General features: G+C 46.7%; 2 protein-coding genes across 7 annotated transcripts in view; one reads left to right on the forward strand and one right to left on the reverse strand.

The window, feature by feature from the left end:
* pcca (propionyl-CoA carboxylase subunit alpha) overlaps nt 1-3,193 on the forward strand; it is a 314,348-nt gene extending 311,155 nt beyond the window's left edge. The window contains exons 23-24 of one of the 2 annotated variants that reach the window (XM_052025829.1): nt 1,576-1,653; nt 2,089-3,039. In XM_052025829.1, the coding sequence (XP_051881789.1) occupies nt 1,576-1,653; nt 2,089-2,157 (147 nt within the window). In that variant the 3' untranslated portion in view covers nt 2,158-3,039. Of the gene's footprint in view, nt 1-1,575; nt 1,654-2,088 lie in introns of both variants that reach the window. The other variant, XM_052025830.1, reaches the window with a different exon arrangement.
* Nucleotides 3,172-18,721, reverse strand: part of LOC127575769 (gamma-glutamylaminecyclotransferase-like) — a 29,877-nt gene continuing 14,327 nt past the window's right edge. For 4 of the 5 annotated variants that reach the window (XM_052025835.1, XM_052025834.1, XM_052025831.1 and 1 more), the window contains one exon: nt 3,172-3,763. In XM_052025835.1, coding sequence (XP_051881795.1) covers nt 3,285-3,758 — 474 coding nt within the window. In that variant the 5' untranslated portion in view covers nt 3,759-3,763 and the 3' untranslated portion in view covers nt 3,172-3,284. Of the gene's footprint in view, nt 3,764-3,930; nt 4,104-18,721 lie in introns of those variants that run through there. The other variant, XM_052025832.1, reaches the window with a different exon arrangement.

Here is an 18,721-nt window from a genome sequence, read left to right on the forward strand (position 1 = left end):
AATTCCTGCCCCCCCCCCCCCCCCCCCCCCCCCCCCCCCGGACCCCCTCCAAGTTTCTCACGTCTTGGTCTGTAAGGGACCCACATTAATTTTAGCTCATCTTTTCCTTTTAACTTACCTACAGAGCATTTGTAGTATCAGTTCTGATTCTCACTGGCATATCCTAATATTCTGCCTCCCCTTTCCTATTTAATGCTTTTTCTTTGATCTAATACTATCATCCTCAATAGCCATGGCTGGATCTTCTTCCCCTTTTTTTGCCTTGAATGCTATGTATTCTTTAAAAGTTCACCATCGCTGTTTTCCTGTTACATCTTTTAATGTAATTCCCCCTTCACACCTCTTACTTTTGTAGTTTGCTTTGTTCAGCTTTGAACCTGGTTTCAGATCAAGTTAAATTACTTCCATTCTTTACATAAAATTCTTGTCATGTTATGATCACGGTTCCCTGAAGGTCCCATGATTATCAGACCCTCAATTAATCCTTTCTCATTACACAAAATAACCTGTTCTCTCATTGATTCCACAACATTACTGATCTACATCATCGCCATAAATTCAACCTCTACGCTATTACTTTAATTTGGTTTGCCCAGTTTTTATGTAAAGCCCCCCCTTGATCAAATGCCCCTCTAATTCCCTGATTTCTACCATGCGCATGATCGCCTCTGTGGTTTGGGGTCCTATGGACAACTCCCACCAATGTTTTCTGCTTCTTGCTGTTTCTTAGCTCCACTGAAACTGGTTTAATTTTTTGTTTTCCTGAGCTAAGATTCCTCCCTCTTGCCTTTATCATCAGGGCAGTCCCACTTCCTTCCCTAATTTGCCTGTCCCTTCGAAAAGGTATGCGTGTTGGAATATTTAACTTGCAATCTTGGATATTTTGCAACCACATCTCTGTAATGTCTGTCAGCCCCGACTTATTCTACTTTGTGCCTTTAATGTTTTGTTTTTTAACCACTAATAAGAGAAATGCTGCAGTTTATTTTACAGGAATACTGTTCTCGGTTGTAAATGTCCAATTGCGTTTGAGTGTGGATGTGGTCAATGATTTGTGTGGGGAACTCTGCGTGAGTAGACCCATAGGCAACAAAGGGCAGATGTAGAGTCTTGGAGTTGTACAGCACAGAAACAGGCCCTTCTGTCTGTGACAAAGAAGCTTGTAACGACCACTCATTTGGTCTCATCCCAGCAGAGACCTTCACTCCCCCCTACCCATCCCTCCCCTCCTGTCTCTGGTGCTGAAAGCTAACTGTTCTCTCTCTCCCAGTGCTGACAAGGGGTCCTTCAGACTGAAATGTTAAACGTTTCTCTCTTCCCAGATGCTGCCTGACCTGCTGTGTGTTTCTTGCAGTTCCCATTTCTGTTTCAGATTTCCAGTATCTGCAGTGTTTTTGATTTTTCATTTAATAGAGAATTGAAATAGGATAAATAATGAACTCCACAGAGCTGGCACCAGCGGCTTCTTTCTATGAACTTGTGAGTGAAGCTGTGTCTTTCGGAAGTGTTAGCATGTTGGCTGTTCTTAAAATACTTTGTTTACCTTCATCAGTTTTTATTAAACATCCTGTGTAGGTTTCAGAAGGGCAGGAGGTGTGTGTAATCGAAGCAATGAAGATGCAGAACAGTTTGATGGCAATTAAATTTGGAAAGGTAGGCTGACTGGGGCAGATTTAGCATTCAGTTCTTCTGTGACATGGGGGAGGAAAGGGGGGGATGGGGGAGGAAAGGGGGGGGAGGGGAGAGGGGAGGAGGGGAGGGGGGAGGAGGGGAGGGGGGGAGGGGGGAGGAAGGGGGGAGGGGGAGAGGGGAGGGGGAGAGGGGGAGGAGAAGGGGGAAGGGGGAGGGGGGGAGGAGAAGGGGGAAGGGGGAGGGGGGGAGGAGAGGAGGGGGAGGGGGGGAGAGGGGGTGGAGGGAGAGTGGGGAGGGAGGGGGAGAAGGGAAGGGAGGGAAGGATCGCAGACAAACATGAGCAGAGAACAGAAGTCGGTTACAACAACTGAACAGCACATGGAAAGGTCTGGTAGTTGGAACATGGTCGGTGAGCTCTTTACACACACTGTCTTACAATCGCAATCTTTTGTTTAGGTTAAAGAAATAAACTGCAAGCCAGGAGACACAGTTGGAGAAGGAGATGTTCTAATAGAGTTTGAGTGATGTGTTTTCAGAGTGTTTAAGATTTACTTTGCATCATGTCTCTAGATTTTTGATTACAACTCCAACCTGTAACTCCAATGTACATTCCTGTATGGATTTTTTTTTAAAATGATGCCTCTAATATTTATTACTGTTTGCAGAATTTTGTGTGATAATTCTGAAAGAGTGGTTAACAATTCAGAATGACTGTCACTTACCTCAACAGAAAATGGACACTCTGTTCTCCAAATGCCTCTTCCTCAGGACTGAACAGAGATCAGGTTATCCACGGAAGGTGGACGTAAAGTGAGGCATGTTTTTGTGTTCAATCAATTGAATCTGCTACTGGCAAGTCCGACAACTAAATCAGATCCATTTAATCAATACACAGGCATTCAAATCAGGAGAACAGCCAGCCCCTCAAGCCTGCTCTGCCATTTAACAAAATCATGGCTCCTCTGATTTCAATCCCTTAGTGATTGAGAATCCATCTACCTCCGCCTTCAAACGTTCTGTCATGTCTTCCTCAAAAAGCCCACTATCTCAAGAAAGAAAAAAATTGCCCATCTCTTTTTAAATTATTTTTCAACAGTGATCCCTACTTTTTAAGAGTTTAAGACACAACCTCTCCACATCTTCCTTGGTAAAACCCCACAGTTAGCTGCATAGACAATACAATGAGTGAAATTAAAGGTGTTTTCTTGCCAATTTTCTGATGACATTTAACTAAATGGCCTGGAGCACTCAGTATTATTGTCATCATACCCAAAATAAAATGTACTGCCAGATCAGCACTGGGATCGGAATACAGTCTGAGTGACAGTAAGACTGCTTCTGTAGCAATGGAAACAGTCAGCCATTCTCTATGACACTAATGTGGCTCACAATGCCAAACCTGTAAATAAAATAGTCTTCAAAAATACACAGCCAAGTTTGCATGTAACTAATGCAAACACGGGTAACGTGCCTACCTTGAATAATGTTTAACTGTACAATTTCTATCCTTAGCAAATGACTTTAAAAGAGCACTACAGATTAGGTATGGAATAAAATTTAATAAACTTGAGACATAATCAACAAGATTATTTATATTAATGAATCTAGATTGAAAACCTAGCTGGTCAAGCCATCATCCTTAAGACTTGTATTTACCTACACTCTCGTAGGACATACTTTGGCTGCCCAAACTTCCCAAAGGCATCATAGTTGCTATAGTAAGGAAGCTTCAGCCACTCTCTGTCGAATGTATTTGTGCAGTACAGAAAGCACAGGAGCATTCCATCAGCATCCGGCTGAACGCCCAGCATCTTGTCCGAAGCTTCCCACTCCACTGTGCGGATCTTCACCTGTTTGCGTTGGTACAGTTCCGGGCAAGATTCAAACTCGTCCAGGAACTGCAACAGCTGAGCATCGATGGTGTAAATCTCTCCAGAGACTTCCTGTCCCGATCCTGGCTCATCAAGCAGAAAGGGAATGTTGTATTTTCCCGCAACCACTAGTGGATACTTCTCTGCTGTAACGCCGCTGCCACAGTACTTCCCTTTCCCCTGGGTTCCATCGATCATGTAGTGGTGGTTGGGCTGGCCTTTCTTGAGAGTGCCGTACACAAATACATTGGTCATGTTGCCTGCAGATTACAAAATCAAAAGGCTTTAGGCATAGCTGTTAAATAAGAGCATTTGAAATATAAACCTATAAAATAGAGAGCTTTATGTTTGAAGCAGTGGGTTTGAAAGAGGAACAATTATCAAGGGATACACAATGAACAAAAACCTGCTGTGCCACCAGACTTACGTTTGTTGAGCAGGAAGCAGAAGATATTCTTGCAAGTGGAGAAAAAGTAATGTGGGAGGTATTCAGGATCGGGGATTAAACTGTGCAAAAGCAGTTGCATAATATATTTTAAATGAGTTTGCGGAAACTATTACATTGCAGAAGCAGTTAATTTGCCCCTCCCAACTCCAACTCCCTTCTCTGCTTTGTGCTAATCCAGCTTCCTCTTGGACCTATTTCGGTCCTTTACCTCCACCAGGCCCAGTGGGAGCGCGTTCCACATCCTCAGTGATGTCAATGCAACTGTGGTCAAGGCAACTATTGTTCTGCCAAGTCATTACTCACTTGTCAAGTCATAAGATGAGGATTAAATCAAGCTGCACCAGGTGGAGAAGGTGACACTCCCGGTGAACAGCAAGGAACATGTGAATATCTTCTTTCACAAGACACAGATTGGAAACCGACACTAAAATTCACTAATGGCAAGCTGCTTTTTTTAAAAATGTTTTCTCGGAAAGCTCAAATGTTTGAATATGGATTGTATTTAACCTAGACTCCTGTCACCTCCAACTTCAAAGGTCTACAAGACTCTTCACCCAAATGGATTGTGTAAAGGCCCCCTCCCTTCCCCTCAAGTGCACAATCAGTGCAAAACTGTACAGGACAAAACACTGACTCACGCTGGCTACTGCCAAGGTAAAGTGCACCATCAGTGTCTTGCTGACTGAGATATCCATGGTAAACATACACTGCTGCCGGACTCAAGTCTTGGTCGCGCCTGGGACTTCATACTATCCCCACAGGACTGTCGCACCAGTGTTCTTGATTAAATGGTGGTTAAGGGACATACATTGCCATATTTTGCTGCAAGACTCTCCACAGTTCAACAGCCCGTTGCCACAACTCTTCCCAAACTCCCGTCCATGGTTCTAACCTGTTCCGTGTCCTGCTCACTGACGTAGACCAGCCCTAGGTACAGCAATGCCTCCACTTAAAAAATTAACAGGCAGTATACAGGCAAGAATTTAACTCAACTGCCTTTGGAGAGGCACTTTAAATTGATGCACAATGTACATCTACATCATTAAGGATCTCAATGTGTTCAAGTAAAAATAGAAAATACTGGAAACACTCAGCAGGTCAGGCAGCATCAATGGAGAGAGAAGCAGGGTTAAAGTCTCCGGTCGAAGACCCTGCAACAGAGCTGGAATCCAAGTTGTCCTGCTCCCCTGCGAGGTTTGTTGCACCAGTGTCCCATCACAAAACTGCAGACTCCCTACACTCCCTACTAGCTGAGCAGTAAGCACGTGCATTCTGGTGAATTTTCAAACATTGTGAGCAACTTCTGATTCACAAGGATGTTGCAGGGACTGGAGGGCCTGAGTTATAAGGAGACACTGGGGCTTTTAGGCCCCCCGGAGAGGAGGAGGCTGAGGTTTCTAACATTGGGAGGGGTGTACATAAAGTGAATGGTCAGGCTTTTTCCCCAGGGTAGGGGAGTCTAAAACTAGAGGGCATAAGTTTAAGGTGAGATGGGAAAAATTTAAAGGGAATCCGAGGAGCAAGTTTTTCCGCAGAGGGAATGAGGTGAAATGAGCTGCCAGAGGAAGGTACAATTACATCATTTATACAGGTACATGGATAGGAAAGGGTTAGAGGGATATGGGCCAAACGCAGGCAGATAGGAAGGCACCTTAGTTGGCATGGACAAGTTGGACAAAATGTCCTGTCTCCATGCTGTATAACTATTACTCTAACTTGAATTACTACCAAACAAGTCCACTGGACCAGATAATTCAATCCTCCAAACTCATTTATCCAGATTATAATAGTTCTTGGAGCCTTAAAAAAAAATCACCTTTTGCTTCATCTTCTTCTCTCTCTTAATCCTGTATTTCATTTGCTTTATTGCACTTTCCATGCACAGTTAGACAGTGAATTCAACCTCCTAACTGGCATTTCCTAGTGTAAAATCTATGGTTTAGAAACGTCCTCAGCTTCATGAACTAAGAGCACAATGTGGTAACATCTGAAGCGTTAACCCAGTTTCTCTCTCCACAGATGCTGTCCGACCTGTTGAGTGTTTCCAGCATTTTCTGTTTCTGTTTTACATTTCCAGCACTTTTTTTATTTATTTTTATCTCCCAATGTGCTTATTGATTTATTTTGTGTTCAGAGAGCTGTGTTCCTGCTACCCCCTGCCAGTCCATATGTACAACCCTGACTCAAATCCATCCGTGGTCTGACTGCACCCTTCCCCTGATCTCCAGCAACATACTGCTCCTATAGGATGCAGAGTTGGGCTGAGGAGTGGCAGATGGAGTTCAATCCGGAGAAGTGCGAGGTGGTACACTTTGGAAGGACAAACTCCAAGGCAGAGTACAAAGTTACTGGCCGGATTCTGGGTAGTGCAGGTAACGGATTTCAGTTCTGGTTGCCTCATTATAGGACGGATGTGGAAGCATTGGAAAGGGTGCAGAGGAGATTTACCAGGATGCTGCCTGGTTTGGAGAGTATGCATTATGAGGAGAGACTAAGGGAGCTAGGGCTTTACTCTTTGGAGAGGAGGATGAGAGGAGACATGATAGAGGTGTACAAAATATTAAGAGGAATAGATAGAGTGGACAGCCAGCACCTCTTTCCCAGGGCACCAATGCTCAATACAAGAGGGCATGGCTTTAAAGTAATGGGTGGGAAGTTCAAGGGAGATGTCAGAGGAAGGTTTTTTACCCAGAGAGTGGTTGGGGCATGGAATGTGCTGCCTGGGGTGGTGGTGGAGGCAGGTACATTGGTCAAATTCAAGAGATTGCTAGATAAGCATATGGAGGAATTTAAAATAGAGGGATATGTGGGAGGAAGGGGTGAGATAGATAGTCTTAGGCGAGGTTTAAAGGTCGGCACAACATTGTGGGCCAAAGGGCCTGTATTGTGCTGTACTGTTCTATGATTCCATGATACTGCTCCTAAATCTGTGCTCTTGCTCCTAAATCTGTGCTCTGATTCTCCCCAAATGTCTCAGCTTCCTTAACCTTCTTTAGAAACCTCTGTGATCAAATGAATAAACAACAGATGGTTGGTGACTGGGAGGCCTCAAGAATCAGTGGGTAATTGGAATTAACTCAGGAAGAGGGGCTTTATGGAAACAAACATCATGCACCCCTTGTGTTACAGCAGTTCGGGTAATAGACAGTCGCCTTACAAAATTCACAAATCACTTGCAAAAAACTTGAGATGAGAAATAAAAATTCACTCTTACAGAATTTATGTTAGAAAGAATAACTAAAAATGCAAGAGAAACAACAATTTTGTCAATTTTTGTCAAGAGTTTGTGTTATGGAAAATCGTGTGCGGATGTTTTATTAAGGAATGCAATCCCTCTGTGACATGGGGGTGTACTGTACCGCACGTTATGAGCACAAGACACTAGTATAAAACATGGATTAGACCACAGCTGGAACACTGTACAGCTGTGGTCACCACACTGTGGGAAGGACATGCTTGCACTGGAGAGGGTGCAGAGGAGATTGCCCAGGATGTTGCCTGGGGTGGAGCAGTTCAGTTATAAGGAGAGACTGGATGGACAGGGTTTATCTTCCCTGGAGAGGAGGTGGCTGAGGGGGGAGCTGATAGAGGTGTACAAAATTATAAGGGACATAGATATGGTAGATAGTAGGAATTTTTTCCCCATGGCAGAGGTATCTAAAACTACAAGGAACAGGTTTAGGGTAAGGGGTTCAGAGAGGATGGGAGAAAGAATCTTCTCACAGAGTGTGGTTGGAATCTGGAAAGCACTGTCTGCGGGGGAGGTGGAGGCAGAGACCCTCACAACGTTTGGGTATCGGGACCCACACTTGAACGTCAAGTGCTGGAAAGTGGGATTAACGTAGACAGGTACTTGGTGGTCAGTATGGACGAGGTGAGCTGAAGGGCCTGCTTCTGTGCTGGATGACTATGACCCATATAAAACATTGCACCGCAGCTGGAGCACTGGGTCGTCACTACAGGAAATGTGTGACAGCAATGGAGAGGAAGTAGTGGAGGATTACACAGAGGTTGGTAAGACTGAAGAAAGATGAGCTGGCCTGACACTGCTTTCTTTAGAACAGAGGCTACACTGTTATCCCAACGTCTCTTTCGGTGAGTTGGTGTCAAATTTCGGCACGTCCCCGATGACTCCAATTTCTACAGATGCACCATAGAAAGCATCCTATCCGGATGCATCACGGCTTGGTGTGGCAACTGCTCTGCCCATGACTGCAAGAAACTGCAGAGAGTCGTGGACACAGCCCAGTCCATCACGCAAACCAGCCTCCCCTCCATGGACTCTGTCTAAACTTCCCACTGCCTTGGGAAAGCAGCCAACATAATCAAGGACCCCTCCCACCCCAGACATTCTCTCTTCAATACAAAAGCTTGAGAGCACATACCACCAGGTTCAAAGACAGCTTCTATCCTGTTGTTATAAGACTCTAGAACAGAGCTCTTAGATGCTAAAAGATGAACTCTTGATCTCCCAATCTACCTCGTCGTGGCCCTTGCACTTCATTGATTTACCAGCTTTGCATTTTCTCTGTAACTGCAACTCTACATTTTGCCTTCTGCTTTACTTTTTCACTACCTCGATGCACTTATGTAGGGAATGATCTGTCTGGATAGCAGGCAAAGAAAAGCTTTTCACTGTACCTCGGTACGTGACAACAATAAATCAAACCAAATTTAATTTAATGACACCCGTGAGCACCTTGCATACTCTTCCAATATAAGTGGTGCAATGTGGGTGGAATTCCTGTGGACCCTCACCAGAAAGGTGCAGTGGATTCCCAAACTACTGTGACAATGAGAAGAGGCAGAATCCAAATCAGAGTAACCTGGGTGGTTTAACAGAGGCACCACCCAGTGGCTGCAGAGTGTAACGGCCAGCTTCAATCCAAGCAAAAAATAAATATTTGCAAAAAGCATTGAAATTTCTGCACCTGGTGCATCCTGACCCAAAATGTCTGCTCAGACCAACCTCACTTCCCAGCTCTTGATCCAACACAAGGACTGGCAGCAGAAGCAGGCAATCTGACCCTTCGATTCATTGTCCGGCTTCCTACCCCAGAACCGTTAACCCTCGATAACCAGAAACCTCGTGATCTCTGTTGTGAGTGAAATCAGTGACGGAGCCTCCACAACCCAACGGGGTAGAAAACTCCAAAGATTTACCACCTTCTGAGTGAATAGATTTCTCCTCGAGGGCTGGCCCCTCATTCTGCTTCAGGATTCCTTAGTGAAAGGAAACACCCTGCCCACATCAGCCCGTGAGACGTGCAAGAACTTGTTTCAATGAGATCTTTCATTCTTCTGAATTCTGGAGAGTACAGGCCTAGCCTACAGCATCATACAGCAAAACTCTCTCCTCCCTAAAACCAGTGGATCATTGCTACAAATTTACACAATACTAGTTGGGACAGGCTCGAGGGGCCAAGTGGCCCACTTCTCCTATTTTCTTGTGTTCTCATAACAAAGACTGGCGCGCCATTCTAATGAATGATCATAAAGTCTCACAGCACAGAAGCCGGCTTTTCTGCCTTCTCAGTCGAAGCCAATAATTGAGCATCCATTACACCGAACTCATTTTATTCTCATCCCCATCAACAACCTCCTGATTCTACCCCTCACCTGCACTTGAGCAGCAATTTACAGTGGACAATCAACCCACAAACCCGTACGTCTTTGGGAAGTGGGAGGAAACCAGAGCACCCGGGGGGAACCCACAGGGTCACAGGGAGAACGTGCAAACTCCACACAGACAGCACCCGAGTTCAGGATCAAACCTGCATCACTGGAGATGTGAGGCACCAGCTGCACTGGGCGTGAAATGTTAACTTCATCTCACTCCACAGATGCCGCCTGACCCGCTGAGTGTTTCCGGCATTGTTGGTTTTTATCTCAGATTTCCAGCACCTGCAGTTTTTCAATTTTCCAACACACCATTTGCTTTCCTGATCAGCTGCTGCACCTGCTTGCTGGCTTTCAGTAACTTGTGTACATCAGAGCATTAATATTTCCTGATCCTGCACCATTAAATGGTCTGTGCAGCAAAGTGAACGGCCACGCATTGCTCCTCATTATATTCCGCCATACTCTCACCCATTCAGTTTGTCTCTATTCCCTTGACACTTCCTCCTCCCGACTCTCAGTCCGCTCAGCAGAACTTGGAGAAGTTACAGTTGGCCCCCTCAGCCAAATCACGGTGAATGATTGGGGCCCTAATCCATACCTTTCCTACTAACCACAGCGCAGTGTGGAGGTTACAACTCTACAGGTGCCTACCCAGGGATATCTTAAATGTGGCGACCATTTCTGCCTCTCCCACACTTTCAGGCAGCAAGTTCCAGACCTGCCACCTCTGAGGTGACAAGGTTTTCTCTCCAACCTTTCTACCAATCAACACAAACCAACTGCCCCCTGCTGAGGGAAATGGATCCTTTGCAATTCATCCTGGCTTGTGCAACATTTTCATACCAGCCTCCACTGTTCTCAAGAAAGCCAGCTCCACCATAACTAAACTCCCCAGCCCTGTAAACACCCTGGCAAACCTCTGCTGCCTCCCCAGTGCCAAGACATCTTGCCAGTGTGGTGACCAAACCGTACAGATTGCTCTTGCTATGGTCGAGTCAGTGACTTGGACAGTTCGAGCGTGACCTCCCTGCTCCTGCACACTGTGCTGAAAGGCAGGTCTACCTTCCCAACCACCTCATCCACCTGTCCTACCTTCAGCGACATGTGGCTATGAACTCCAGTGTTCCTCCAGCTCTCTCGATGCCCATTCTCGAGGGAGCTCAAATCCCATTTGCCACTTCTCCATCCAGACCACCTGCAGCTTCCTGCCGTCTGCACACTCTGCTAACTGACACCAGCCGATTCCAGTATCTTTTCTTCCAGAAATGGGAGCAAACATCTCGGCCCCTTCTCAATCTGCTAACTTCCATAAATTTGCATGCTAAACAGAGCTGAGACAAAGACCAGTGGCGTCTGTTCTCAACTGGTTTGCTCCCACATCACCTGTAAAAGGGAGGGAGCTGCTTTGTGAATGTGTCCAATAGTCACAGAGAGACACAGCACAGAAACAGGACCTTCGGCCCACCGAGTCTGCCCCCCATTTACACTAACCCATCCCATTTCATTCTCCCCATGTTCCCACCAACTCCCCCCCCATTCTACCCCTCACCCACACACACAAGGGGTAAGTCACCGTGGCCATATAGAAGGTGGCTCAAGGAGAGGCGAGGGTAGGAGACCAGAAGCCCCGACAGGGGGGTAGGTTTTAAAGAGCTTCTTAAAGGAGAGACACCCAGGTAGAGAGAGGGGGGTGGCTTGTGAGTCAGTGGCAGAGAGTGGACACCATCATGTGTAGCAGAATGTGTGTGATGGGGGTGAGACTCAATAGGTGGGTGATGCAAACCAGGAGGTGACCACAGGACCCAAACCTGTGAGGAGTCAGCACGTCACTGGGGACAGTCCATGAGCAATGCACACCCTGGACCAACAGGATGGGAATGGAATTGGTTTATTGTTGTCACATGTACCAAGGTACAGTGAAAAACTCATCTTGCACACCATACAGATCATTTCATCACAGTGCATCGAGGTAGTGCAAGGTAAAACAATACTGAATGCAGAATAAAGTGTTACATTTACAAAGAAATTGTAGGGCAGGCAGACAATAAGGTGCAAGGTCATAATGAGGTAGGTTGTGAGGTCAAGAGTCCATCTTATTGTGCTAGGGAGCTGTTCAATAGTTTTATAACAGTGGGATAGAAGCTGTCCTTGAGCCTGGTGGTACGTGCTTTCAGACTTCTGTATCTTCTGCCTGATGGGAGGGGGGAAGGAGAGAGAATGTCCGGGGTGGGTGGGGTCTTTGATTACGTTGGTTGTTTTACCGAGGCAGCGAGAAGTATAGGCAGAGTCCATGGAGGGGAGGCTGGTTTCCGTGATGTGCTGAGCTGCCCACAGCTCCACACCAATCAGGAGAAGGTGGGTTCCGGAGCTGTATGTGAGGGAGGGGCAAAGGCTGGGGGTCCCACTGACTGGAAGATGGGGTGATGCAGTCAGGGGGTTTCCTCTAGTCCAGGCTAAGCAACACAGTGCCGGACGCTCCCCTGTAACCACAGACTCCAGGGCAATGGGTACCCCAACTGAAGAGCCCTGACTGACTGAATCAGACATCGGCAGTGGCAAGAATTTACCATTACTTAAAGATGATCTTTATTCTTCCAGCTAGATTTTTAAAAGACGTGGTAACTACATAAGTTCATTAAATCCAAAAGTAACTGCTCTAGATTTATCACTACCAAAGACCAGCCAATCAAATCACACATACTTGGTCCTCAGAATTCCAGTTCAGGCTCTGAATCTGAATTCCAGATGGAGCCACACAGATTCCCCAGTCTAGACCTTCATCCCATTAAACTTGTACAACTGAGTAAACAGCCCAGCAAAAAAACCCACAGATACTGGAAATCTTAAATAAAAACAGAGATTGCTGGGAACACTCAGGTCAGGCAGCACTGGGGGAGGTGGTGGGGGGGGGGAGAGGGGCGGAGAGGAGAGTGTGGGGGGAGAGAGTGTGGGGAGAGAGGGAGAATGATTCAGTTTCATGACTTTTCATCAAAAGAGCTCTGACAAAAGGCCGTTAACCTGATAGTAATTCTGCCTCCACCGACCATTAAAGAATTTGTTAAAACACTTATTGCCATAGAACATAGAACAGGCACAGGCCCCTCAGCCCACGATGTTGTGCCAAATTAACTAAACTAATCCCTTCTCAGAATCAGGTTTATTATCACTCACTCAGATGTCATGAAATGTGTTGTTTTGTGGCAGCAGTACAGTGCAAAGACATAAAATTACTGTAAATTACAAAAATAAATAGTGCAAAAAAAAAGGAATAACGAGGTAGTGTTCATGGGTTCATGGACCGTTCAGAAATCTGATGGCGGAGGGGAAGAAGCTGTTCCTGAATCGTTGAGTGTGGGTCTTCAGGCTCCTGTACCTCCTCCCCGATGGTAGTAATGAGAAGGGGGCACGTCCCGGGTGGTGAGGCTCCTCAGTGACGGATGCTGCCAGCACAAGGTCCATATCCTTCCATTCTCTGCATATTCATGTGCCTTTTCAAGAGCCTCTCTCATATCAGTGTTGTCTCTACCCCCACCACTGGCAGCACATTCCAGGCACCCACCACTCTGTGTAAAAAAAACTTACCCCACACATCTTAAATGCATGCCCTCTAGTATTAGCCATTTCAACCCTGGGATAAAGGATACTATCTGTCTGCTCTATCTATGCCTCTCATAATTTTTATAAACTTCTATCAGGTCTCCTCTCAGTCTCCGACACTCCAGAGAAAACCTCTCCTTGGAGCACATGCCCACTAATCCAGGCAGCATCCTGGTGAACCTCCTCTGCGCCCTCTCCAAAGCTTCACATCCTTCCTATAACAGGGCAACCAAACCTGAGAGCAATAATCCAGATGCGGCCTAACCAGAGTTTTATTAAACTGCAACATAATTTCCCGACTCTTGAACTCAGTGCCCTCCATTTTTCTATAATCCATGTGCCTATCTCAGAGTCTCTTAAATGACCCTAATGTATCTGCCCCCACCACCACCCCTGGCAGCGCGTTCCATGCACCCACCACTCTGTGTGTAAAAAAAACTTAGCTCTGAGGGGTTACCTTTTACAGGGGGTAAAAAACCCCTCTGTACCTTCCTCCAATCACCTTAAAATTAGGCCCCCTCTTCTATCCGGGGAAAAAGTCTCTTGCTGTCCACTCGATCTATGCCTCTTATCATCTTGTACACCTCTATCAGGTCACCTCTCATCCTCCTCCTCTCCAAAGAGAAAAGCCCGAGCTTGCACAACCTATTCTCATAAGATATGCTCTCCAATCCAGGCAGTAAATCTCCTCTGCACCCTCTCTAAAGCTTCCACATCCTTCCTATAATGAAGTGACCAGAACTGAAGTGGGGTCTAACCAGAGTTCTATAGAGCTGCAACATCACCTCACAGCTCTTGAACTCAATCCCCTGACTAATGAAGGCCAACACTCCATACACCTTCTTAACAACCCTATCGACCTGCGCAGCAACTGAGGGATCTATGGATGTGGACCCCAAGATCCCTCTGTTCCTCCATACTGCTGCGTCCTGACATTAACCTTGTACTCTGCCTTCAAAGAAGACCTTCCAAAGTGAATCACTTCACACTTTTCTGGGTTGAACTCCATCTGCCACTTCTCAGCCCAGCTTTGCATCCTATCAATGTCCCGTTGTAACCCTCGACAACCTTCTACACTACCCACAACACCACCGACCTTTGTGTCATCTGCAAACTTACTAACCCACCCTTCCACATCCTCATCCAAGTCATTTATAAAAATCATGAAGAGCAGGGTCCCAGAACAGATCCCTGCAGAACACCACAGGTCACCGACCTCCAGGCAGAATATGCTCCATCTACAACCACCCTTTGCCTTCTATGGGCAAGAAAATTCTGAATCCACACAGCCAGGTTTCCCTGGATCCCATGCCTCCTGACCTTTTGAATGAGCCTATCATAGGGAACGTTATCAAATGCCTTACTAAAATCCATGTACACCACATCCACTGCTCTACCTTCATCAATGTGTTTTGTCAAATCCTCAAAGAATTTAATCAGGCTCGTGAGGCATGACCTGCCCCTCACAAAGCCACGCTACCTGTCCCTAATCAGCCTATGCTTCTCCAAGATTCCCAGGGTTATCCCTACTCCCTTTCTTGAACAAAGGAATAACATTTGTCACCCTGCAATCATCTGGCGCTACTCCTGCGGCCAGTGAGGATGCAAAGATCATCACCAAGGGCTCAGAAATCTCTTCCCTCGCTTCCCGTAGTATCCTGGGACATATCCCATCCAGCCCTGGAGACTTATCTATCCTAACAATTTTCCAAAAGTTCCAGCACATCCTCCTTCCTAACATCAACATGTTCTAGCTTATCAGCCTGTTTTATGCTGTCCTCACAAACGTCAAGGTCTCTCTCACAGGTGAATGCTGAAGCAAAGTATTCATTAAGGACCTCCTCCGACTCCAGGCACACGTTTCCTCTTTTATCCCTGATTGGTCCTACCCTCACTCTCATCATCCTCCTATTCTTCACGTACGAGTAGAACGCCTTGGGGTTTTGCCTAATCCTACTCGCCGAAGCCTTCTCCTGTCCCCTTCTAGCTCTCCTAAGTCCATTAAGCTCCTTCCTGGCTACCTTGTAACTCTCTTAGAGCCCTGTTTGATCCATGCTTCCTAAATCTTAAGTAAGATTCTTTCTTCCTCTTCACTAGATACTCCACATCTCGTCAACCATGGTTCCTTCACCCTACCATCCTTTTCCTGCCTCAGTGGGACAAACCTATCCAGAACCCCCTGCAAGTGATCTCTAAACAACCTCCACATTTCCATTGTGCATTTCCCCAAGTACATCTGCTCCCAATTTACACCCCCAAGTTCCTGCCTAATAGCATCAGAATTTCCCCTGCCCCAATTAAGTACTTTCCTATTCCATTGGCTCCTATCCCTCTCTAAGGTAAGGGTAAAGGTCAGGGAGTTGTGGCCACCGTCTCAGAAATGCTCACCCACTGAGAGATCTGACACCTGACCAGGTTCATTGCCTAGTACCATATCCAGAATGGCCTCTCTACCCAGCCTGTCAACATATTGTGTCAGGAGTCCTTCCTGGACACACCTAACAAACTCTGCCCCATCCAAACCTTTTGCACTAAGGATGCACCAATCAATATTAGGGAAGTTGAAATCACCCATGACAACAACCCTGTTATTTTTGCGCCTTTCACAAATCAGCCTCCTGATCTGTTCCTCGGTGTCTCTGCTGCTATTGGGGGGGGGTCTGTAGAATACCCTCAATAGAGTGATCGCTCCCTTCTTGTTTCTGACCTCCACCCACACCCACGCAGTAGACGATCCCTTCAGGATGTCTTCCCTTTCTGCAGCTGTGATACTGTCCCTGATCGGCAATGCCACTCCCCCACCACTTTTACCTCCCTCCCTGTCCCTTTTGAAATATCTAAACCCTGGAACATCCAGCACCCGTCGCCACCCTTGTGACAGTCAAGTCTCTGTAATGGCCACAACATCGTAGTTCCATGTACTGACCCATGCTCCAAGTTCATCACCCTTGTTCCCGATACTTCTTGCATTAAAAGAGACACACTTCAGCCCATCCAACTGACTGCAATTTTGCCCTATCCGCAGCCTATCCTTCCTCTCAGTCTATCTCCACACACTACATCAACCTGTAAACCAACTGCCCCATCCTCTGACCTATCACTCTGGTTCCCATCCCCCTGCCAAACTAGTTTAAACCCTCCCCAACAGTTCTAGCAAACCTGCCCACAAGGATATTGGTCCCCCTCCAGTTCCGGTGTAACCCGTCCCTTTTGTACAGGTTGTATCTTCCCCAGAAGAGATCCCAATGATCCACAGATCTGAAACCCTGCCTCCTGCACCAATTTCTCAGCCACACATTCATCTGCCAAATCAACCTATTCTTACTCTCAGGTGGCAACAAGGAGGTGTACGGGAGTGAGATAGATCAGCTGGTTGAGTGGTGTCGCAACAACAACCTCACACTCAACGTCAGCAAGACCAAGGAACTGATTGTGGGCTTCAGAAAGGGGAAGTCGGGAGAACACACACTAGTCCTCATTGAGGGGTCAGCGGTGGAAAGGGTGAGCAGCTTCAAGTTCCTGGGTGTCAACATCTCCGAGGATCTGGGCCCAACACATTGATGCAATCAGGAAGAAGGCACGCCAGGAGCTCTACTTCATTAGGAGTTTGAGGAGATTTGGTATGTCACAAATTTCTTTAGATGTACAGTGGAGAACATCCTGACTGGTTGCATCACAGCCTGGTAGAGAGGCTCCAATGCACAGGATCGCAAGAGGCTGCAGAGGGCTGTAGACTCAGCCAGCTCCATCACGGGCACAACCCTCCCCGCCACCGAGGACATCTTCAAGAGGCAATGCCTCAAGAAGGCAGCGTCCATCACTAAGGACCCTCACCATCCGGGACATGTCCTCTTCTCGTTACTACCATCGGGGAGGAGGTACAGGAGCCTGAAGACCCACACTCAATGATTCAGGAACAGCTTCATCCCCTCCGCCATCAGATTTCATGAACCCATGAACATTACCTCGTTATTCCTTTTTTTCTTGCAACATTTACTTTTGTAATTTCCCTTCATATGTCAGTGATAATAAACCTGATTCTGATGTGAATCACAGCCCTCTTCTCCGCACCTCAGTCCTAAATGGTCGCCCCTGTCCCCCAAGACTGGGCTCCCTGGTTCTGCACTCAAGGCCCCATCCACCCTGCAAATCCCCAGAAACACGTGTCCAGAGATCACCTCATTCTTCCAAATCTCCAGGCAGCAGAGGCTTGTTCTGCTCAACTTTCCTACTTGGGCAGTGCTCTCAATCCAGGAATCAACCCGGTGAACATTTCTTGCTCTGCCTCCAAGGTAAGTACATCCTCCGTCTGACGGAGACTCTTCCCAGCACTCCAGGCGTGGTCGCACTCATCCGTAGGACGACCCTCCTCACTCTACACACTCCTCCCAACTTTGTTTCACACCCAACTTTGTATCATCAGCAAACATGGGAACATTTATATTGATCACCACATCCTGTGTTAGTGTTAATTTCTGGATCAATAGCCACAGCTCTGGACCATCAATCCAAGGATCAAGTTAGAACCCGCTGTGGAAGCCAAGAAATACCAATTCAAGTAATTAAATAAATCTGGAACATTAAAAAATATAGTCTCAGTAACAAAGGTCACGGAACAACCTTAACGTCGTTAAAAACCATAAGGGAGGAAATCTGCTGCCCCAGTCCTGTCCGTCCAGACGGGGTCTCCAGACCGCCCCAGCCCTGTCCATCCAGACGGGGTCTCCAGACCGCCCCAGCCCCGTCCATCCAGATGGGGTCTCCAGACCCACCAATGTAATTGCCGGTGAACCACCTTGTCAATTGGGAGCAGTTACAGATGGACAATACATGCTGCCATCACCAGGACATTCACACCCCAGGAGAAGAAATTTAATGCAGCCTGTACGTGGTTGAAGCCCCATGAAATATCCAACTACAAGCTGGTTACTGGCCGGACAATGATCCATTTATTCTTGCCCCTCTTTCTGTCCTGTAACCATGCTAATGAATGGGCCCTTTTATGTGGCTCTTCACTAAATGCCTTTTGAAGATCAAAACATGCCACATCTACTGCTTCCAATCTGAGTCTTACAGCACAGAAACAGGCCCTTTGGCCCACTGGTCCATGCTGACCTTTTGCCCATCTACGCTAATACTACTTTCCTGCATTAGGACCCTATCCTGCTGTGCCTTGCCTGTTTGAGCGCCTCTCTCAATGCCTCTTAAACGTAGTGATTGTATCTGACTCCACCACCTCCTCTGGCAGCGAGTTCCAGATATCAACCCCTTTCTGTGTAAAGCACCCCTCAGATCCTCTTTAATACTCCTTTTCTCACCTTAAACCTCATGTCTTTGATACCCCTGCCCTGGAAAAATCATTTCCTACTTGTGCCTCTCATAATCTTATATACTTCTATGAGGTCACCTCTCAACCTCCCTCGCTCCACAGAAAACAAGCCCAGCCTGTCTGATCTCTCCCCATAACTCAAGTCTTCCAACCCAACCAACATCCTGGGGAATCTCCTCTGCACCCTCTCCAGCGCAACTGCATCCTTCCCGTGGTGTGGTG

Source organism: Pristis pectinata, chromosome 11 (genome assembly GCF_009764475.1).
Source record: "Pristis pectinata isolate sPriPec2 chromosome 11, sPriPec2.1.pri, whole genome shotgun sequence".
NCBI classification, from domain to species: domain Eukaryota; kingdom Metazoa; phylum Chordata; class Chondrichthyes; order Rhinopristiformes; family Pristidae; genus Pristis; species Pristis pectinata.